At 39.2% G+C, this 23927-nt stretch overlaps 1 protein-coding gene across 1 annotated transcript in view; it reads right to left on the minus strand.

The window, feature by feature from the left end:
- Window positions 1-23927, minus strand: part of LOC135710827 (uncharacterized) — a 35074-nt gene that overhangs the window by 8979 nt on the left and 2168 nt on the right. The window contains exon 3 of the mRNA XM_065233523.1: window positions 15399-15502. Within this exon, the coding sequence (XP_065089595.1) occupies window positions 15399-15502 (104 nt within the window). The remainder of the gene's footprint in view (window positions 1-15398; window positions 15503-23927) is intronic.

A 23927-nucleotide genomic window follows, 5' to 3' on the forward strand; every position in this document is an offset into this window, starting at 1 on the left:
CATCGGGAGCACCCGACTACTCGCCAATCTACTGAAGGACCACGGATTCGGCATCGTAGCGCTGCAGGAGGTGTGTTGGACAGGATCCATGGTGCGAACGTTTAGAGGTAATTATACCATCTACCAGAGTTGCGGCAACACACGCGAGCTGGGCCCAGCTTTCATCGTGATAGGCGAAATGCAGAAGCGCGTGATCGGTTGGTGGCCGATCGACGAAAGAATGTGCAGGTTGAGGATCAAGGGCTGATTCTTCAACTTCAGCATAATCAACGTGCACAGTCCTCACTCCGGAAGCACTGATGATGAAAAGGACGCATTTTACGCGCAGCTCGACCGCGAGTACGATCGCTGCCAAAGCCACGACGTCAAGATCATCATAGAGGACCTAAACGCATTGGTAGGCCAGGAGGAGGAATTCAGACCGACGATTGGAAAGTTCAGCGTCCACCAGCTGACAAACGGTAACGGCCTACGACTCATCGATTTCGCCGCCTCCAAGAACATGGCCATACGTAGCACCTTCTTCCAAAACAGCCTCCCCTATAGTTAAACCTGGAGATCACTACAGCAGACGGAATCGCAAATCGACCACGTTCTGATTGATAGACGGCACTTCTCCGACATTATCGACGTCAGGACCTATCGTGGCGCTAACATCGACTCTGACCACTACCTGGTGATGGTCAAACTGCGCCCAAAACTTTCCGTCATAAACAATGTACGGTACTGACGCCCGCCACGGTACAACCTAGAGCGACTGAAGCAACCGGATGTCGCCTTAGCATACGCGCAGGATCTCGAGGCAGCGTTGCCAGAGTAGGGCGAGCTCGATGTGTTCCCTCTAGAGGACTGCTGGAGTACAGTAAAAGCAGCCATCACCGACGCAGTCGACGGAATGAATGGTTCGACGAGGAATGCAGAGCGATTTTGGAGGAGAAGAACGCAGCGCGGGCGGTAATGCTGCAGCATGGAACCTGACAGAACGTGGAACGGTATAAACAGAAGTGGAAACAGCAGACCCGCATTTTTCGGGAGAAAAAAACGCCGTCTGGAAGAAGCGGAGTGCGAGGAAATAGAACTGCTGTGCCGTTCCCAAGAAACACGGAAGTTCTACCAGAAGCTCAACGCATCCCGCAACGGCTTTGTGCCGCGAGCCGAAATGTGAAAGGATAAGGACGGGAGCCTCTTGACGGACGGACGTGAGGTGATTGAAAGGTGGAAGCAGCACTTCGATGCGCACCTGAATGGCTAGGAGAACGTAGGCTCGGGAGACCAGCGCAATGGAGGAAACGACTACGTCAGTGCAGTAGAGAACGGAACTGACCCAACTCCCACGCTGAGGGAAGTTAAGGCAGCTTAAAAACAACAAAGTAGCTGGTCAGGATGGTATCGCAGCCGAACTCATCAAGATGGGCCCAGAAAAGTTGTCAGGATCTGGGAAACAGAACAGCTACCGGAGGAGTGGAAGGAGGGGGTACTCTGCCCATTCACAAAAAAGGCGACCATTTGGACTGTGAGAACTTCAGAGCGATCACCATTTTGAAAGCCGCCTACAAAGTGCTATCCCAGATCATCTTCCGTCGTCTATCACCTAAAATGACCGAGTTCGTGGGAAGTTATCAAGCTGGCTTCATTGACGGCCGATCGACAACGGACCAGATCTTCACCGTACGGCAAATCCTCCAGAAATGCCGTGAAAACCAGGTGGCATACGACAGTATCGACCGCACAGAGCTATGGAAAATCATGGACGAGAACGGCTTTCCTGGGAAGCTGATCAGACTGATCAAAGCAATGATGAACGGTGTGCAAAACTGCGTAAGGGTTTCGGGTGAACTATCCAGTTCATTCGAATCTCGCCGGGGACTGCGACAAGGTGACGGACTCTCATGCCTACTCTTCAACATCGCTCTAGAAGGTGTAATGCGACGAGCCGGGCTCAACAGCCGGGGTACGATTTTCACGAAATCCGGTCAATTTGTGTGCTTTGCGGACGACATGGACATTATCGCAAGAACATTTGGAACGGTGGCAGAACTATACACCCGCCTGAAACACGAAGCAGCAAAGGTCGGACTGGTGGTGAGTGCGTCAAAAACAAAGTACATGCTAGTTGGCGGAACCGAACATGACAGGATTCGTCTAGGAAGTAATGTCACGATAGACGGGGATACTTTCGAGGTAGTGGAGGAATGCGTTTACCTTGGATCCTTACTGACGGCTCGTCGTGAAATACGAAGGTACATCATCAGTGGAAGTCGTGCCTACTACGGGCTCCAGAAGAAACTACGGTCAAAAAAGATTCACCCCCGCGCCAAATGCTCCATGTACAGAACGCTAATAAGACCGGTTGTCCTCTATGGACACGAGACATGGACTATGCTTGAGAAGGACCTGCAAGCACTCGAAGTTTTCGAGTGACGTGTGCTAAGGACGATCTTCGGCGGTGTGCAGGAGAACGGTGAGTGGCGGCGAAGAATGAACCACGAGCTCGCTGCACTCTACGGCGAACCCAGCATCCAGAAGGTGGCCAAAGCCGGAAGGATGCGGTGGGCAGGGCATGTTGCAAGAATGCCGGACAACAACCCTGCAAAGTTGGTGTTCGCTACTTATCCGGTTGGCACAAGAAGGCGTGGAGCGCAGATGGGTGGGACAGGTAGTGCGTGATCTAGCGAGCATTGGGCATGACCGAGGATGGAGAGTGGCAGCCGCAAACCGAGTATTGTGGCGTACTATTGTTGATTATGTCTTATCTTAAATGTGATGTTGTACAAATAAATGTATGTATGTAATGATGAAGTTCAGGGGTCTCCTGCCGATGTTCAGGGAAGGCCTACCACAGATCGTGGAAGTCCTGCCGAAGTTCAGGCAAGTCCTGCCATTTCAATTCTTGGATTTTGGTTTATTTTCCCAATTTTCGAATAGGCTTAAACTTTCACAGAATATCCTCGAATACTTGTGAAACAACTTATTTAAATTTGGGATCAATTTGTTTTAAAATTATTTCATTTATCAATGGCAATGGTCGATAATTTCTACAATAGTTGAAGATATAGGGGAAATGGATGTAACTTCGGTTCATACATAAATTCAGCAATCGACTAAATTTTCAATTTTCAATAGGAATAGGAACCCAGGCCTGCTAAAATTAATGTATCCTGTGTTTTGTATCAGGTCTATTGATTATCTGATCCACGATTTCTGATATCTTGCTATCTTTCCTATCTCTGGTCATTGGAAATTTATGCCATATTCCTGCCATCCTACTGCCCTTTTTTCAATCCGATAGAATTTGTATTTGGGATGATCAAACGAAAACTGAAGTGGACGTATCAAGAGAACCACAATAAAAATATTGATCTAGCAGTGACGGAAGTATTAAAAGTGTGGATATACCAGAGGAGGAAGGTTTGACTCAACTGTTGGATTGTAATGTGACCTGATTTATCTTGGTTTTGCAGACAATAGGTTTCAACATAATTAATAAATTGTATGAAATGCAGAAATAAAATATCAATTCGATTTAAATTCGTTTTATTGTAATGATAAATTCAATAGAAAACATAAAATATTAGTTTCTGTGGTCCACGTCTTCGATGTTACTGACATTTTCAGCCAGAGAAGCTTCAAAGTCCGACTCGTTGAATGTGACTGCTTCTTCCGCTGCTGAAAAAAATGATTCGCCAAATTGGTCTCACGCTTCAACTGCCTCAACGTTCATTTTCAAAAGCCGCATTTGAGAAGTTAAGCACTCAACGGTTTTTTCAAGATTTTTGAATGTTTGTGGTACCATGCATTGACGTTGTGAGCCACGGTAAAGTTCTGACGAATTTGCCTCAATCGCGGCAGCTTTTTGGCTGTGAAAAGTTTCACCAAGTGCGCTCCTTCGTTCACCAGGCTTTCGTGGAGACAAGGATCTTAAGCAAAAATGGGTTGACATAAAATTTGCATCAGCCTCATTGTCATTTTATCACTCTTGGGTCATTCGTTACCCGCCCGGTGATGAGATTTCGACTTGTGACTTTGGGGTGAGAAGTATGGATGCTAACCACTACACCGGAACCGTCCCCGATATCAATTTAAATCAATCGTCAAATGGCAGACAATGAACAACATGCTAAGTGCTATGCCTGTTAGTTTGTGGTAAAACTATCAATCAATCCGCGTCCTCAACTGCTTTTCCTCGCTCACTCTTTCTCCAATATAACCAACCAGTCTTCAGAGTGCTAACAAGCTTGTCAACCGCATTTTGTGCCATAAAACATAACTGCTAAGCCACGTTCATACCGTGTCGTACAAGTTTCTTTCGCATGAATGACGGTCGCCATAATTTCCACTCAGCCAGAAGAACGAGGATACGATCAGACCAGACGGTCCTAGTTTGAAGCACATGCAAACCTTCAGTCCTACACACGTCGGCTCTGTTGTAGTTGTTAAACCCAGCTTCCCCTCTGGAGTACTCTCAGAACAGCTTCCCATACAAGAGTTGGATGTCGCGCAGTCATCAAATAAAGCACAATCAATTTGTACGCTTCATTAAAACCAAGCGCATCTCTCTCGGGCTGAAGTTCTTGATGCCGAGCGCGGAGGAAATGAAAACAGGAGGGAAATTGTCGAACATTGAACCTATTTCCCGTACGTTTCCGTCATCGTATCGGAGATGGCGTGCTCCATCCCGGGCGCTGAATTGTTTGAAACAAAACGAGAGAACCTCCGACCGAGTTGTGGACGACCAGAAGGAAACATTTTCTTAAACTTCATCTTTCCGTCGTCGCTTCTGAGTACAAAAGCTCTTTTCTCGAACCCAACCGACTTTAGAGCTGTCTTCAGACATGAGCGTGCATGAGCGGAGCGGAGCGGGATTTGCATTGGTATGAGAGAGATACGTAATACTTTTGTCTGTCTCATAATACCGCAAATACCGCTCCGCGCGTGTGCACGCTCTTGTCTGAATACAGCTTTAAGCTGCACCACTTGGTCGTCAACACAAGAAGCTCCAGCCAAGTGAACAAGAAGCAAAATTGATATGAAAATTTAAATATAAATTAATTTCCTCTATCCACGAAGCGCAATGCTCGCTCCACGCCTTTTGTCTTTTAGCCTCTGGCGTTCGTTTAACTCGTCTCCGGCGTAGATTTGGCTCGATGTCAGTCACTGTGTGACTGGAAGTCGTTGGGGATACTCAGTAAGAGTTGAAAGTGTATTAATTTTGTAAAACAACTTAATTTTAAATCAATTCGTAAATTTCTGATTTTCCCCGTATGTTCCAATGAAAATATTTTTGAATGTCTATAGTACTTCCTAACGATGACATTATGCAAGCCTCCCCATTCGCGTAGGGCCACTTAATTCTGACATCATTTCCTGACTCACGCTCCACTTAGGATACATATGAAACCGTTGTCGGCAACTACTTCGTGCTCCTGGTTAGGGTGCTTCAACGACGGTGATGGCGTCCTCCAATCTGTGACGCGGGCCGTAAACGTGCCGGCATTGTGTGTGACGAACGACCCGGAACTGAGCGTACCGAGCTAGAAGAGCAATGATAATCCGGATGCATCCAGGAGGAAAAACGGGGGGCGGAAAATTAACGATATCGTTTTTCAATTTCCTTTCCGGGATGAATGTTGGAATAAATGAGGGCTCATAGTAATTAGCTGGGTGAAGAGGCAGCCGTGGAGTGGATGGTTGAATCCGTCGACTTTTGCGACAGCTCTGAATTCATCAGAACAATTGTGTTTCCTTTGAATGGGAAATGGGATAACTGGATTTGGTATTTCAATGAGCATTTTAAAGCTGAATAGATCATTTGGTGAAGAGGCCCCATAGACTAGTCAGTAAAGACTAGTAGGAGGTATTACCAAGCCGGAGGCGGGTGGGTTCGATTCCCGATGCGGTCGCCACACAATATACAAATTCATGCATTGGTATTGACATTTAAAGCTCTCAATTAATAACGGTGGATGTGCATTTAGAGTTTAGAGCACGCAATAAGCTAATATGCGACAAGAAATAAGCTTGAAATCCAGTATTATTATTAAAAAAAAAACTACTGGTGACAAATGTCTTTCTAATCTCGTATAATATTAAAAAGCTTTATTTTAAATTCTAGTCACTATCAGGGGGAACACTGGAACTTACTTGAAAGTCAGACAATACATTAGTTTCCCAGGGGTATACAAAGCATGTCCGGGTGTAAGGGAATGATAAGATAGGAAAATAATTTTGCAACCTGGAAGTAAATTAGTAATTTTTGACGTAGACTACGTCTTACGAGAAGGTACTGGGGTAAATCGAAAATCTAAAATTGCGACCGCCACAAAAAGGTGTATGATTTTGACCGCAAAATCAAAGTTCTAGCGGCGTTTTCATCACTACCTAAAGTCCCACGTTGCGAGAGCATTTCCAGTCGACCTCAGAACTATTCCACAGCCGCAGTTAGTTTATGACCAGAAGGAGGACGCACATTTTTTGCCTGTAGGCTTGAAGACATACTTCAAGTCTCCGCATACATCGTACGGGTTAGGCAAAAGTTGTGCGTCTAACTTTAAAAACTGTCGCATTAATGGCCCTTCGCTCATTATCAACTTCTATTAAATTTTCATACTGCCGTACTCTAACGGAACTATCCACCTACCCTCTTCTAAAGATCATTCTCTAGCTAATATATTTTTACACTAAAGATTCATGTTAGCAACCAACTCTGAGCATTTATTGATATTAATCTACCTTCGAATTTAATTTACTAATCGATATAAGATAGATATCGATAGAACTGATTGAAATAAAGGTTTTATTTTTTTTATTTTGAAAAAATGAAAACTCATTGATAACATTTTTTGATATTGAATCTTGATATCATCCAATTATTTTTTTTTTATAAATCTCCTTAATAAAAAAAAAAATCCAATGGATTTCAAAACATTGAGATTACTATATGTGATATCGTGGTATAAAAATAATAACTATTCTTTTGTTATTTTTTCTTTTTTTTGTAATAATATATTGATTATTTATTTTGTTTATTATCAACGAAGTTACTGATATCAAAACGCAAACATAGATTTTTTATCAAGAAAACATGATTTGTAATCATTTTAATATCCTTCACATACCATTTAGATCTCATTTTTGTAATGATTACTGATAACTCGACCACGCGGTAGGCAAAATATGTTATCACGAACGCTTATATCAAAATATCAAATTTAGTTTTCATTTTGTTTTCATTCTCTGCTCGGGTAGAGCTTTAAATAATTGGTTTCGCATTTTCTGGAGTGAGGCCACATTAGCTGATTTAATCTCTTTCCTAAATGAATCCAAGGTTGCCTGCATTGATTCAACTTTTTTCCGAACTGAATCCAAACTTGGCAGGATGGATTTGACATTTTCCTAAGTAAGCTCCAGATTTGTTTTAACTCTAACTGGCATTTGGCAAGGACACAATCTTGCTTAGGTCATCTAGCTTTCCTAAAAGTGTAGAAAGCTTTCCGAAGTGAACCGATACGTTTTTTACCTTAAATTATCAAATGGAGTCCAACCTTTTCTGAAGTGGTTCAATAACTTCCTTCAGGAGTCCAAAATTTTATGTTGAGTGGTTGAATTACATTTAATGTTAGTCTGTGCTTTCCTGAAGTGATTTAACTAACTTTTAACATACCTTCAGCTCTCCTAGACCCCTTCCTCTTGTGAGATTCACATAATTTGAAAATTAGGCTGAGATTTTAAAGAATGGACCTTCGTGTGTTTATACCTGATGTTAGATTTTTTTTTAAGCAAGCACAATTTTGTGAGAAAACTGGTTTTACATCCACAAAAGAACGTATTTTTATAGAAACTTGGGTTTCTTGATCAGCCAAGTTGGATTTTATAGAATAGACCTTTGTGAGTTCATACGTGATGGTAGAATTTTTTGAAGTTAGGTTGAATTTCGATTCTATCGATTGAAATTTGTGCTTGGATTTTATAGAATGGAACCTGCTGAAGGACCATCCTGGTTAATATTCACAAAAATTTGATTTTTCTGTTTTGCCGAACTGAATGTTGGTTCCTTTCTTTGAAAACTAGGCTTGTATTTTATAGAATAGAATATGCTGAATCCATGTCAATTTGTGAGAAAACCGAGTTTAGATTCACAAAAGTACGTATTGTCATAGAAATTATGATTTTCTGTTCTGCCAAGTTGCATTTCGGCTCCGATATTTGAAAAATAGACTTGGATTTTCTAGAATGGACCTTTCCATACGTCAGGGTTGAATTTTTGAATTTTTGTGAAAACCGAGAGAGATTGGACCTTGCTTATTACAAACGTGATGATACAATTTTTGAAGCATGCACCATTTTTTAGAAAACTGGGTTTACATTCTCAAAAGTACGTATTTTAATAAAAATTTGGTTTTTCGTTTCTGCCAAATTGCATTTCGCCTCATATTTTTGAAAATAATTTTGTATTCTATTGAATGGACCTTGCTTAATCAATTCGTGGGTTTCTTTTTCTGCTAAGTTGGATTTTGATACCGTCCGTTGAAAGTTATGATTGGATTTTGTTGAATAGACTTTCCTGAATCCATATGACTAGTTGGATTTATTGCAGCACGCGCAATTGTTGAGAAAACTAAGTTTAAATTCATAAAGTGGGTATTTTCATATCAGAATTGTATCACACCGTCGGAGGAAGATAGAACAGGCTGTGCTTGTGAACGAGCGTTACGTTTATTTTTGCTGTTCTAATTTTTTTTTCTCTACTTGGGTGCTGCCCGAGTGAATTTTTTTGAGGATATCAAGACTTTGGCTCTACAACTAGAAGTCAAGCAAATCGAGATCTGAAGTTTGTAAAGTGTGAATCTGAACCATAAAGTCTGAGCAGTGATACTCAAATTGGATGGATCTGCTGTGATTTTTGTGTAGGCTATTTCCTTTGTGGTTCGTCTTCATAAGGGCTGTACTGCAATGCTCCTGAGCCCCGGGCAGCGTATATTTTTACAAGTGGCTTTGAAACCAAGATGGAGCTTCAAACGAACTCCTGACTTCCCGATATTATGATGGAGGTGTGGCGGGTCGCTGAAACTATCAAAGGAGAACATTACTCGGGGAATTTCAGACAGATGAACCGGAATGGTACAGGGGTTACTCAAAATAACTAGGATAGGCAAATTTTTGGTCAACTTTGGAGTGTTGTAACTTCGTCATATATGATCCGATTTTAAATCTTTCAAAAGCAGTTGACTGGAAAACTAATATTGTTCTACGATGTAGCAACGAAAATTAGCCCTCCCCTTGGCTAGTTTTTGCACCTTACTGTTGGTGGCCGGGCTTAATTTAATGCTAGTGGAGTGTTGGAGACGGTGGGTTTATGGTCGGCGTTGCTGGCTCATGCCGCGATAGAATGGCGTCATGAGCAGGCAATGGATATTACTGAGCTTCCCCTCTCTGATAAACCACTGCATGAGAGAACCAAAGATCTAGTCTAGCAGTGATAGTATCACACTTGTTACTCCTTTTATTGAGAGCCGCGTCGTAGTACGCTTATGTATAGGCACTGACGTTGGGTGTGATACTGGCGGGTTTTGCCGCAAATCACTCTTATTTTATTTATTTTTACGCAGATAGATTCATTTGGGTTTGCAAGGGAATTATACTATTGAAATATTTCAGAAAGTGCCCAACAGTGCTCCTTCTATTTTCGTGACAAGCTTTCATTGTTGTTTTCATTGAATTATTACTCAGGAAACAATGTTAAACATCATTTTTGTACATGGTATTGTAACTAATCTTATATGTGCTTCATTTTGATTTGGGATAAGTGTTTGAACTATGGCTCGGGATTTCCACTGTGGTGTGCTTCTATTGTGACATACCCATATGTATTTTTGTTGTGCCACATAGTGGAAACGTGAGAGCGTAGTTGGAACATTTACCCTATACAATATACAATTTAAAATTAGCTTGGAAACTAACTTCAAAGTGAAGCATTTGAGTCACTTGAAGGTGTCATCTGGGACGAACAAAGATATAAGATAAGATATGTAAAAGCCAGAAGTACTTGAAACACGTTAAATTGTAGTTTAAAAGCATGGGTTATGATTGTGTAGGTAGATTAGAGATTTCAGTTATTTATTAAATAAACTTCAATTATAGAATTCAGAAAGTTAATTAACATAAGAGATAGGACGCCCCCCGCGGACCCCCCGTCCGCTTAGGGAGGCGACTAGCCTATGAAGTTGAATAATAAATCTTCCTATTTAGTGTATTTGTTAATTACAGACAATGTCAATAGCGAAAGTCATATCTTCAACCAGGCGCTTACGAACAAGTGAAGTTTTTGGAAAGATGTGTTAAATATGTTGATAGGTTGGAAATAAGAATTAGGACTGTTGTGCTTTAGTTTTCGGTAAGGTATGATGTGTCAACAAAGCCTTCTTGAGCAAATTTTCAAACATCAAATTGATTGAGTGATTTATTGAAAGACATTGCGTTGCGAAAATTGACAAGTCATACAACGCATAATCTTATCACAATTGCTGCAAATAGTGCTGGAGGGGCCGGCAGGGCTGAATACGAATCAAAGCTAACATAACTACTAACACTGGAATGATCCCGGAACTAACACTTATCCATTGCACTTTTAGTTATATATTAGTTTTATTTTTCTACTAAGTCATCTATGCTTCTTTCTATTGTTTGGATCAAGTACAACTAATACTAATCTACCTTTATGTATGTTTTACTCCCTTTTAACCCATTATCTTTATGAATGGCGAATCATATGACGTGAGACACGTACAAGCTGGAACTCAAAGAATTACTTCGAACAGGATGTCAAACAAATTCAGGACCAATCTAAATGAGACCAGAAACCAACAAGGCGTCGGGGAGTTATATATTCTGGAAGAGGTATTTGATAAATAATCAAAAAGTGGTAAGTTAAAATCAGAGCCAAGGATCATGAGAGGTAATTGTCAATAATTCATTAATTAGTAGAAATCTCGATAACTTTTTCAAGGGAGCGTATCGGCTTTTGTAGGGGGTGCGTTTGGTCGTCGATTTGGCGTAACTGGTGGCTCACCCGCGCGTGCTGGCACTATCATCAGATAGGGGAAATTTTCCTCTACCTGCTGGTGGTGTTGATAAGCGTGTGCGAGCTGCCGGTTGCGCCGGATCGACGATCGGATGCATTGTTTGCAGGAGCTGGTGCTTCCCTTTGAAAAAAGTAATCGAGAAATAACCATATTATCCTGTAATTGATATTACTATTTTTATATATCAATGAAATTAGTCATGACAGAGTAACAGATGGGGAAGGACAATAGACACAAGTTGACACAATAAACAAGACAAGTGGGGGTTAATACACAAGACAAAATGACAAAATAAGTGACGACAGAAGACAAGACTGGGACAAAAATCAACCTTGAAAAAAAAAGAATGCGCAATTAGATTATCAAAACTATTTGGATCAGCACAAAAACAACAGTGACCAAACGGGCACCAAAGCCTAGGAACGTCTGTGTGTTGATTTAAAATAGAGGCTCATAGAATCAAAATTTATCAATAAAAGGGGTCCAGTGTAGAGTTTTAGCAAGTTGCTGCCACTGGATCACCACAAAAAAAAAAAAATGGATGTAGCAACGAAAATAATCCTGGTCACCGGATACCGGAGAAATTCCGCGTTTCCGGAGGGCTTGTCTAGCTTGCTAAATTTCTGGTGAAATTTTATATATGATGCTGGTTAAATATATATATTTTTAGTAAATACAACAATAGGAGAACCATTTCTTAAGTGAACCATATGCCAAGAACTAAAATCGGCCTATAATCAACCGAGATAAGGCCATTTCCCTGGAATCGGTTCTGGTGGAGGGTTCTGAATGCGGGCAGATCATTTAATCACTCAAAACATGCCGTGCGACAGCTCTTTCTTCATGGTTTCTCGTCAATAGACTTTCGATAAACTTTAAATGCATCATTGACCACATTGGCCGCTCTCGGAACCACTGGGATGCTCCGAGAGAACCTGTAGCAGGGGACAATTTCGTTTTAACTCAAAAACGTGCCGTGCGACAGCTCTTTCTTCATGGATTTTCATGAATATTCTTTCTATAGACTTAATTGATTGCTACGCTGAAAAGTGGCATAACGTCTTGTTGCAGACTTGGGGAGATCATTCTTTTTTTTTCTTTTTTTGTCAGTTTGACATGTTTGAAGTTGATCATGTGCCCACGGTTTGAGAAGGAGTAGACTGTGCGTGTGATCTAACGTGTTATTTTCCGTGGAGTTTTTTTTTTATCTATAATCGGTTGCTGATCTGGTCAAAACCAGGCCCAGGAGACGATTTCTAGTTTCTCAGCGAGTTCATTAAGACAGATGAAGTCCTGCGAGAGCTGCATCTCATTGTATCTAGTTCTACCTCCCTGTTATTTCCCGCAAGGAAGCTGTTCCCAAGACAAGTACAACCTCCACGAGGCGTCCCATCATTCGTCTCATCATTAGTTCCATCATTCGTCTCAGCGTTGAGTCGTAGGGCTGAACCTGACAATTGGCCACAAAAAGACTTGCCAATGCATATACACTTAGACAAATTAATCTAAATTTAGGTGCTCTGAGAGCGACACCTACGAGCGTCAATTTTGTCATAAATTTGAGTCATAACAGACGCGAAATATAGCTCAATCAAACGTACTTTTCGTCGAGCAACGAAGTTTTCAGTCTCGGGTTACGTAATGTTACATGACATTTTTGTTTACGTCTCATCTTTTATGTCAAAGATGGATTCAGTCACGTGTAAAATTAGTTATTTATAAGTGTGCATCAAAAATCGACTACATACATCCGAACATTTTTTATTTCAAATTGAGGGAAGACATTCCGCTCAACTACCATACACCGGGCTAGTTCATGTTGATCTTCGTCAAGCTTCGTCTAAAATTTGGAATTCTACATCAACACATGTCAAGCTGCCCTCGGTTCAATTAGCTAAACTTGGTAAGTTCGTTCCATTTTGTAAATTTTTATCTTTTCAAACCAATAACGTTGGAAGATCACCTTTTTGTGGTGCGTTACTGCTATAAGATCTACCACCGAACCCTAGTTGTGACAACTTCAAACTGGAGAATCAGGATTTTCCAGCAATCAAATGATCACATTTTAGTTCATGTTACTTTTTATGACTTGATAATAGTCTCTGTCCTTCTCCTTTTCCTTTCCCTCTTATCTTTTCAGAAAGCGAGTAATGGAGCTATAGCCATAAGCCATAAAAGGCTAGAAAAAGAGTTAGTGCTCATGTCTCAACCGTCAGAAGAAAATGGAGCATCACTTAACCTTTCTAGCTTTGATGCCCGATGTTTTCTGAATCATCTTGCCCCTTAAATGCTGCACAGTAGGCCTGGCCGTTTTTATATGTGTGACGCATCTTTGATGTGAAACATCAAATAGACAAGAAAAATGATGGAGGTATATCCATCATTTTTCAGGATGCTTTCAAGAACTGGCTGTGTTGGTGCTAGATTAGACAAAGTACACACTTATAATAAATCATGTAAATTTAGGTGCTCTGAGAGTGACATTTACGAGCGTCAATTTTGAAATAAATTTGAGTCATAACAGACGAAAAATAAAACTTATTTAGACGTACTTTTCGTCAAGCAACAAACTTTTCAGTCTCGGAGCACTTACGTCTTATGTTTTATGTCAAAGATGGATTCCGTCACGTGTAAAATTAGTTATTTGTTAGCGTGTAGGTATTTTTATATCAATTTAGGTTTCCTGTTCTACCATGTTATATTTGAATAAGGAGGAACTGTCGAAAACAGAACGTTGTTTTTTAAGAAATATTACGGTTGTAGTATTCCGCTTGATGGTTTACCCCGAATCTATCATAATCCAAAAATCAGTTATCATTATTACCAATGTCCTTCACAACGATATAAAAACTTATGCGGGAAATGTCTTGTTGATAACCCGAGTGCTACACATAATAAAGTCAACATTTGTGGCTTCTGTTATGCATTATTGTCAAAAATCACGGCATCAAAGAACTATAAGTCTTAAACAAAGGCTAAGAAAAAATGTAAACGCCTTATAGCTTAGAAGTAAAATAGTTTAAAACATAATTCTATCATATATACATTGTCTTGTTTGATCAAGTGTGCTATTTATGGCCTAAATTGGTTCTTTGTTTTATCTGCCGAAAAGCTCTATAGTGGTTTTCATAAGCCGCTTGACTGCACCACATGTTTCGAAAACATCTCATGTAAATTCAATCAGTAAAGTAACTTTTCGCCATGCAAATTCATCTAAGCCTACAAAAACCAGCGGCAGATTTTCAATTCCCAAGTAACTACCATCCTACACGGCCTCAATTTAGTAAACAGTCTGCGTTCCATCAATAAAATTAACACCCTATAGCAGAAAACATCTCCTCTAACCATTAAACAACACCCTCCATTAAAAAAAGTAGCCAGACCTCCACGGACAACTTGGGACGCAGCTTATTTCCAATACACACACACACATCCCATGGGCATTATCTCAACGGCTGTATCCGGGCCGCGTGAGTGGGAAAGTCTCGTTCCATTTCATCGCCTTTTATTGAATATTAAGCACTTTTCGATAGCCGGAGCTCTGAGCGCTTCTCAACAATCGACGACCAAGACGACAGTATTTTAAGATCGTAAAGCGAGGATAATGTCGTCGAACGTGCCAACGACGGAAGCTACTGGAAAATGTCAGCAGCTTGTTGCCCCAGTCATCGGTGGCACATTCCTCCGCCCTAGCATAAGGAAAGCCACCGCATCGAGTGGATGTGAATGTGCTAGCTACTCTGGTGGTGGACGACGGGTCGTCGCATTAAGCAGGGGAAATGGTTTAAGATTTGGTTCACCAAATGATGTGAGGTTATGCGGGAGCGAGAGAGCTTTCCGAGAAGGTAAATCGTCTGGCACAACAAAGTGCTTAATTCACCACGTCCTACGGGGAACACATCTGCCCGGGTGCTGTTTAGCTGTTTAGAGTTGCTTACGAACGGAAACTCATACATACTGTAAACATTTTCCAATTTTGCTTATCAACCGTGTCGACATATTTTGCCCTATGTTGATGACAGTGCGGAGCCATCGATTTTATGGCCAAACAGTAAAGTAGGACCGATTCGTCCTTATCGGTATTGCTACACCTTTCGCATGTGTTTATGTGCCCTTTCAAATCGACAGTAACTCGTGTTCACGTGGTATAGCGATGACACGGCGTTGATGGGCCGTTCGGTCAATTTTTACAACTTATTTTGAAGACATTCGAACATCAAAGCCGTACGATAATGGTATAATCAATGTCAAATAAGCTATTTGGTGGCGATGAATGAAGAAGCGCATGGATGAATTCTTTGCGATCTGTTTTGAACTTACCTCATAGATGATGAAGGAAAAATCCGCTGGAGTAATACTGGTATGTTCTGGAATGCGTTCCTCGAGGGCTTTGTCCAGGTGGTATTTTATGAATGCTTCCTGATCTGAAGAAGGTAAAGTGAAATTATGAATAGGTCATTACCATTGATATTTATAAACAGTTAGTATGAGAATATCAGTTAGAATTCAGTGACCACCAGTAAAAACTTGTTTTTCTTTGATTTTTTTCCCCGTCGATCTTGTTTTCCGTGCTGAGCACCAATGCTACCGACGCCAGGGAGGCAGCTCCCACACCTGGACCCTACCTATCGACCCATCAGCTCGTAAACCGGGGACCAACGGCTTTACTTCCCGTGATCAGAGATGTTATGCCTCAGAACATCCCGGTGGCACTGACTGGGATTAAACCCAGGCCTGCTGGGGTGAGAGATAATCACGTTCACCACTACACCACCGGTGTCACTCAGTAAAAACTTCTTGACATTAATCCTTCGTTGATAAATACATGTGTCGTCTGTACATTTGTACCGTGCCGATTCAAATTTCGGACACTTAAACTCGAATTTCGGACACTTTTAAAAGTTGATTATCTCGGTCGAATATGATCCACATGTCTTGTAAATTTTAAATTTTTTTGACTAGTGCCCTCCACGATCATCTAACATTATTACTTTGTTTCTAACTGGATGTAATATTTAATTAAAAATGAAAGTGTCCGAAATTTGAATCGGAACGGTATATAAATTCATGGTCAATTGAAAAACCCATATTGATCCACCTATCGACCTATCAACTCATGAACCGAGGATTAACGGCTACTTCCCTTCCGAAGGAAAGCGTAATCAGAGATGTTATGCCTCAGAACATCCCGGCGGCGCCGACTGGGATTGAACCCAGGCCTGCTGGGGTGAGAGGTAATCACGCTTACCACTACACCACCGGCGCCGCTATGCAGATAACTTTACTAAAATCTTCGTCTATGTCTATGTTATCCGGTAACTTAAGCAACGTTTCCTGAAATTGTACAAACCTCCCTTAAGTTTTACAAAATTTTATTCTACGAAGTTCCCTCAATTTATTCCAAATTCTATATTTTTCCAATTCTCGTAATTCTACGAAGATCTCTGAACATCTTTGCACTTCTGGAAAGACACTTATCATCTACAAATATTCTTGAACATTTGGAAAGTTCCTTGAAATTTAACGAAGTTCCCATGACCTCCAAAAAGTTTACGGAGCTTTTTTGAAGTAGGATCTCTGACAAACTACAATAAATTTACTGCTTTTTTAAGATCTTCTACAAAATTCCCTCAACTTTTTAGAAATTCCTTACTCTTACATGAAGTTTTATGCAGCTCCTCAAAATACTACGAAATTCGCAAAACTTTTACAAAGTGTGCTACACTTTTACGTTTCTCTTTGATTTTCAGCGAAGTTCAAAGAACGATTTTTTTTAATTTGTACGTAATGTCCACAACTATTCCAAGGTGGGCGTTGGCCAGATTTGGATTTTTCAGATATAATACTAAATAGGACCTACATTATTTAATACTCTAGTAACCTCAAGTCCGTGCTTTGTCACAATGTTTCATTGTAGTTAATCAACACTCAAATGAGTAAAATATCAAATTTGGACCGAATTTGAAAGAAAGGGAACTTGGAGTGTAGAGCGCACTGCCCAATGGACGATTCTGAAGCCTGGCCAAGTGAGTGGGATATGGGTTTATTTGATTGAACGTCATTCCCAATTTATATATTGATACAGTCAAACCATTGGCATTTGGTATTTCAGATAAGACAAAGATAGGTTGCGGAGGGCCCGCTTAGGGGGAGAAAATAGTTCAGATAGGCTTATAGTGAGAGAATGTACCATATTGGGAAAGCATAATTTTAATAGGGTTCAGAGCGACTGAGCTGTTCGGTTGTAGTTTGACCTTCCTTCTAAACCAATTTGGTTCAAGAACAATTCTCGATTAACATTTCAAATGGTCCTATCTGCTTTGATCGATTCTCTTCATCGACTTCCCCTTTTCCTAACCACTGCCATGCAAACAGATTTCGCGCTAATTCTACCACATAGTTTGATAAAGGAGGTTTTTATCTAGCGTCCAAAACGTCAAATACAACAGGGATAGCTTTTGCAGCTGAGTTATTGATGAAGGATAAAGTCGATGAAGAGAGTCGATCAATGCAGGGGGGTCAAAAGGTGTTTATCTAGAATTTTAAACTTGTTCTGCATTATTCACATGTTGCAATAATTGAAAAGAGATCGATATAAAGTAGTTTTATACAATTAAATAAAAATGCCAAAATCTTAGCTGATATGATTTCGGTACAGTTCGTTAAGATCGTGTATAGTTTCTGAGTATGGATTCCCATTTTGAAATAACTCAGGTTAGCACAGAGTAATAGTTTTATTGCTAGGGAACTTTCTTTTGGGATCGTCTTTTCTTCATACAATTATCATTATTCATTCTATATTAATCAGTCTTAGAAAATGTGATATGTTTGAGCTCAGTTCTAGATTAGTTTGTTATTAATATCTGTTGAATTGCGCTCGCGAGAGGTTACCAAATATAGGTTCTCTTTTTCATCCATAATAGTTCGGGGGAGGAAAAAGTGATGCAATCTGAGAGCGAAATAGAGGCAAATAAATTAGGGAACACAACCATCATGACCCAAACGACTAACCAACGCATGCGGCTTACACTTAACTTGTACTGTTTCTTTCTTCCTTTCATGTACCAATATTACCTGCCAGAGAACAAATGGGTGCCGACCAGATGCTCAATAGAAAGGAAAAAAAGCGAGAAAGCGTGAACAAGAAAAGAAGAAGTCAGAAAGGATCACGCCGGTTGGAGACAGCCAATTTATACTGGACGGAACTGATGAGCAACACGGGAATGCAGCAAACGTATCAAATGGCAGCGCAAGTGTGTGAAGCATGTGAATCAAATTCATCAGTACGTCACAGCAAAGGCACAGGGGCTTATGGCAGCAAAACCCCAACAAGAAAATCAAGCAAGCCAATAGGAATTTGACCTGGGCCCAGGTCAAGCAACCGCTCAGAACGGAGGTTTCTCGTGTTGGCCCTCTGCACCTCTGGAAGTTCCCAGGATACTTGAGTGAGTGAACGCGTGAAGAGGGACGTAGCCCGCAGGAGCGGAAATGAAAGCGGACATAACTCATGTAGCACAACAAGTCGTCGTGCTTAGTGGCTCCGGTGGTGTAGTGGTAAGTGTGATTCCTCTCACCCCAGCAGGCCTGGGTTCAACCCCAGTCGGCGCCGCTGGGATGTTCTGAGGCATAACGTCTCTGATCATGCCTTCGGAAGGGAAGTAAAGCCGTTGGTCCCCCGGTTCATGAGTTGATGGGTCGATAGGTAGGGTCCAGGTGTGGGAGCTGCCTTCCTGGCGTCGGTAGCATTGGTGCTCAGCACGGAAAACAAGATCGACGGAAAACAAACCAAAGGAAAAAAAAATCCTAGCTAGTTCTGCAAGTCTTCGTGCTGTTTTTGTTCTTCTCATTTTAGAAAAAAACAACAAATACTCTATTGCCATTGATTAAAAATCAACATAATATAATTTCTCAAAATTGTTTCCTCTAGTCCAAAACATGAGAAAAGTAGTCAACATTATGGGCTTTAAAAAAATCATTGTTTGTGATCCAATTTCAAAATCGCTGTTAAAAAGTAATGATTCGTTTTCCTCAGCCTTCACTCAAGTTAGATCCATTGTTTTAAATAAGATAAGTTTATTTTCAGATCGTAGAAAATTTGAATATATGACAACATTAGATTAACATAAAAATAATGCACTTTTTTCAGTTTTCATTCATGCGGGTTGTATGGATTTTAATTATTTAAGCTTGCTTTCAGCTCTTCGATGATGAAACACCTCTAGGATTATATAATAATATTTCATTTATATTTTTGAATTTTGCATTTATATTAAAAATATTCACTTTTTCAGCTTAGAGATGAACTAGCCTACAGAAGTTAAAGTAAAGTTAAAGTAAAGTTAAGGGGGTATTCCCAATCTTTTGCCTTTTTCTGCCTGTTTTTCAATTAATTTTTTTTTTCAAGGAAAATGAATAGTAAGGCGCCTAACTCTTTGGGATTCTTGTTTATTGAACATTAAAGTTTACAAATAAATTTTTTTCGACATAAAAAAGACATTATTGACGTCACAAAATGGTGGCAAACAGACCCCTGTTCGCCGCAAACGCCAGGACGGGCGAAGACTTTTCTCTGGAACGGCTTCATCTGAAACAGATTTCGTGATGAAATTAATAATCTGCATAAAATTCTCTGGAGCTTCTCCCGTTGGCAGCAAAAAATCTTCCAAATTAACAAAATGGCGGCCATATGAAAAAACAGGCGATTTTTAGCCCGCTTTTTTGCAGCTTTAAGGTGCTTCAAACAATGTTAAATGTTAATATTTTTGGCTGAAAGTGGGAGAAGCTCCAAAGAATTTAATAAGGAACAAAATGCGCAAAGATTCAAGTCAACATCTCTTATAGTTTCTGAGAAAAATCTTCGCCCGATAAAAAAAAATGGGGTTTCGAGAAAAACGCGTTTAAAGTTTTGACTTTAGTTAAAACCATTTTGGGGGTTCTTACCATTAGTCAGCTATGCCTGGACACCGAATTCGCTGATCGGAAAACGGCTTGGGGGGATGAAAGTATATAGTCTAAAGTACAAAAAAACGTGAAAAAAAAAATTTGATTTTTTGAAAAAAAAAGATCGGGAATACCCCCTTAATGTAAAGCTAAAGTAAAATTAAAATTAAGTTAAAGTTAAGTTAAAGTTAAGTTAAAGTTAAGTCAAAGTTAAGTTAAAGTTAAGTTAAAGTTAAGTTAAAGTTAAGTTAAAGTTAAGTTAAAGTTAATTTAAAGTTAAGTTAAAGTTAAGTAAAATTTAAGTTAAAGTTAAGTAAAAGTTAAGTTAAAGTTAAGTTAAAGTTAAGTTAAAGTTAAGTTAAAGTTAAGTTAAAGTTAAGTTAAAGTTAAGTTAAGTTAAAGTTAAGTAAAAGTAAAGTTAAAGAAAAATTGAAGTTAAGTTAAAGTTAAGTTAAAGTTAAGTTAAAGTTAAGTTAAGTTAAAGTTAAGTTAAAGTTAAGTTAAGTTAAAGTTAAGTTAAAGTTAAGTTAAAGTTAAGTTAAAGTTTAATTAAAGTTAAGTTAAAGTTAAGTAAAAGTTAAGTTAAAGTTAAGTTAAAGTTTAATTAAAGTTAAGTTAAAGTTAAGTTAAAGTTAAGTTAAAGTTAAGTTAAAGTTAGGTAAAAGTTAAGTTAAAGTTAAGTTAAAGTTAAGTTAAAGTTAAGTTAAAGTTAAGTTAAAGTTAAGTTAAAGTTAAGTTAAAGTTAAGTTAAAGTTAAGTTAAAGTTAAGTTAAAGTTAAGTAAAAGTTAAGTTAAAGTTAAGTTAAAGTTAAGTTAAAGTTAAGTTAAAGTTAAGTTAAAGTTAAGTTAAAGTTAAGTTAAAGTTAAGTTAAAGTTAAGTTAAAGTTAAGTTAAAGTTAAGTTAAAGTTAAGTTAAAGTTAAGTTAAAGTTAAGTTAAAGTTAAGTTAAAGTTAAGTTAAAGTTAAGTTAAAGTTAAGTTAAAGTTAAGTTAAAGTTAAGTTAAAGTTAAGTTAAAGTTAAGTTAAAGTTAAGTTAAAGTTAAGTTAAAGTTAAGTTAAAGTTAAGTTAAAGTTAAGTTAAAGTTAAGTTAAAGTTAAGTTAAAGTTAAGTTAAAGTTAAGTTAAAGTTAAGTTAAAGTTAAGTTAAAGTTAAGTTAAAGTTAAGTTAAAGTTAAGTTAAAGTTAAGTTAAAGTTAAGTTACAGTTAAGTTGAAGTTAAGTTGAAGTTAAGTTAAAGTTAAGTTAAAGTTAAGTTAAAGTTAAGTTAAAGTTAAGTTAAAGTTAAGTTAAAGTTAAGTTAAAGTTAAGTTAAAGTTAAGTTAAAGTTAAGTTAAAGTTAAGTTAAAGTTAAGTTAAAGTTAAGTTAAAGTTAAGTTAAAGTTAAGTTACAGTTAAGTTGAAGTTAAGTTGAAGTTAAGTTAAAGTTAAGTTAAAGTTAAGTTAAAGTTAAGTTAAAGTTAAGTTAAAGTTAAGTTAAAGTTAAGTTACAGTTAAGTTACAGTTAAGTTACAGTTAAGTTGAAGTTAAGTTGAAGTTAAGTTAAAGTTAAGTTAAAGTTAAGTTGAAGTTATATTAAAGTTAAGTTAAAATAAAGTTAAAGTTCAATTAAATATAATTTTATATTCTGTTTATACTCACGAGTGCGGGTGTGTGCGTGTGTATGCGTGTGTATGCGTGTGTTTTTGTGTTTGTGTACCTATTATAAATCATTACAATCAGCATTAGTTTACCAAAAACGATCCCTGGTGCTGCAAACCTTTCCCCATATCCAACATCCCAGTGATTTCTCGTTGAAGCGCAGAGTTTCCTTCGGTTTCCTTCACAGCGAGTATCACGTCAACACGTTCCTTCCCATTCCCTATTGGACCTGCATTCGGACACGGCCGGCGCTGGTATTGCTAAATATTAGATCTTCAGTTTTTACACATTGAGGATGAATGTTAGTCCCAAACATCATCTGTTGGTTCTCTGTGTAATTGCAGCTGATCTTGTAATAACAGAGTAGCAACCGTGGGCGGTCAATAATGCTAATGCTAATGCTAATTTCATAGAACGCTGTTAAATAGTAGCATCGAACGTGATAAGCTTTACAAAATACCGGTGAGTCAAAAAAAAACTAAAAATTCTGGGGGGGGGGGGCTAGATAATTCTGGAGGGGGCCTGGCCCACTTGGCACCCCCATAAGCTACGTCAATAAACATGAAAGCATTGTTCACAATGATCTCGAATAATGTTGAAGCTGCAGAAAAACTTGTTATACCACGGTAGTTAGTAACGTCACGTTTGTCATCCTTCTTGTAAACATAGAACATAAATATATTTTTCCATATTTCGAGAAAAACTCCTTGGTCCAACGAAGCGTTACAGATGCAAGCCAGAGCATCAGCTAAAGCAGCAACACAGTGGCAAAAAATGATTGCAGGTACACCATCAGGACCCGGTGAAACCGATTGCCTAAAGTTCCTAACAGCCTTGACTGCTTCCATAGAGCTTACCACGAATGTACGCAGATCGTCTCAGGAACATTGGAAGCAGCTCTTTCTACTTCATCTGTATTGGCAACTAAATTCGTGACTGGAAAAGAGATAGCAAGATTCGAGCAGAGAAGTAGACTCCAAATCGCCAAGGAATACGGATGTTGGAAAATTCGACGATTTTTGCCTGAAGTTCACAAAGTTTCAGAAGCTCTTGAGATTTCTACGTAAATTTGTCTGGATATGTAAGACATACGACTTGTATAGGATCGAATTAAGCTTACGATAGGCATTGCAAGCGCGGTAAGGATGCTTTTCGTTTCAGGGGTTCGAAGCTGACGAAGCTTACGCTGGCAGTAATTTTTATCGCATTTAAAAAGCCGCTGAAGAAAAGAACTCCAAACAGGAGATACAGGAGGTTTTCGTCAGCCAGTTGCGAATTATGTTGCAAAATTGTGCTGCCATATCGTTAATGTCGTTTGTTGCCAGAATACTGTTCCAAACACAGTTCAAAAGGAACCCGTCGAGCATGATGAAATCGATTTTTGAGTAGTCGAGCGGTTGTTGACCAGCATCAAGAGATTCCACACGGACATCAAAATCTGATTGAGATGGTAAGGAGAATAGAAATTCAGGAAGTTCGAACCGTCCACCAGAGCAGCGCTGGCAGCAGACATCATGGAAGGATCAAGGTTTTAAAATTCCATCATCAAGACAATCGCATGTTATGTGTGGTTCATTGTAGTCAGCACAAGCATCAGGCATTGCGTCGGGTAATTGACGAAGAGTAGATAAATGGGCATCGATAACACCTACGTCTTGACTACGACCTGGAGGAATATATACAGCGCAATGCACGAACCGAATAATGCAAAAATAGCAATATTAACCAATTAATTTATTTACTAGAAAACTCATCGGAGATTTTTGCCTAGTTGAATTTTGCAAGGCCGAAACTCATAGGCAAATAAACGCATGTAACAAAGGTGCACGAATCAAGAGGCTAGGGTTGCCTTTGCGAATTTACAAATTCATGTTGCTTCGTAGAGCTTCGCAGTTTTTTCGAAAGCACTTATTGATGAATTATCAGAGTGAATTTCAAATTTTGACCGCGAAATAGACCTTGAGGACTACAGTATGTTCTTCCGGGATATTTGGAACGAACATAGATGTGGTATGTTCCAGAAACAGGTCCTAGAGCTTCGCGATTTGTAATGAACTTGTTGGTGTTGTTGTCAGAATGAACTTGGAGTAGTAACCAAGGGGCCAGCATTATTTCAGAAGTTGTTACTGGAATACGGAACCTGAAGACCACAGGATGAACTTCTGGAAAGACCGGAACAATCGTAAATGTGGTCAGTTCATGAATCTGCACTTATTGATATTATTATTATTATTATTATTATTATTATTATTATTATTATTTAATTTTATT

The sequence above is a fragment of the Ochlerotatus camptorhynchus genome, unplaced genomic scaffold (genome assembly GCF_037179485.1).
Source record: "Ochlerotatus camptorhynchus isolate MF236.1 unplaced genomic scaffold, CSIRO-AGI_Acam_v1.1 ptg000403l, whole genome shotgun sequence".
NCBI classification, from domain to species: domain Eukaryota; kingdom Metazoa; phylum Arthropoda; class Insecta; order Diptera; family Culicidae; genus Ochlerotatus; species Ochlerotatus camptorhynchus.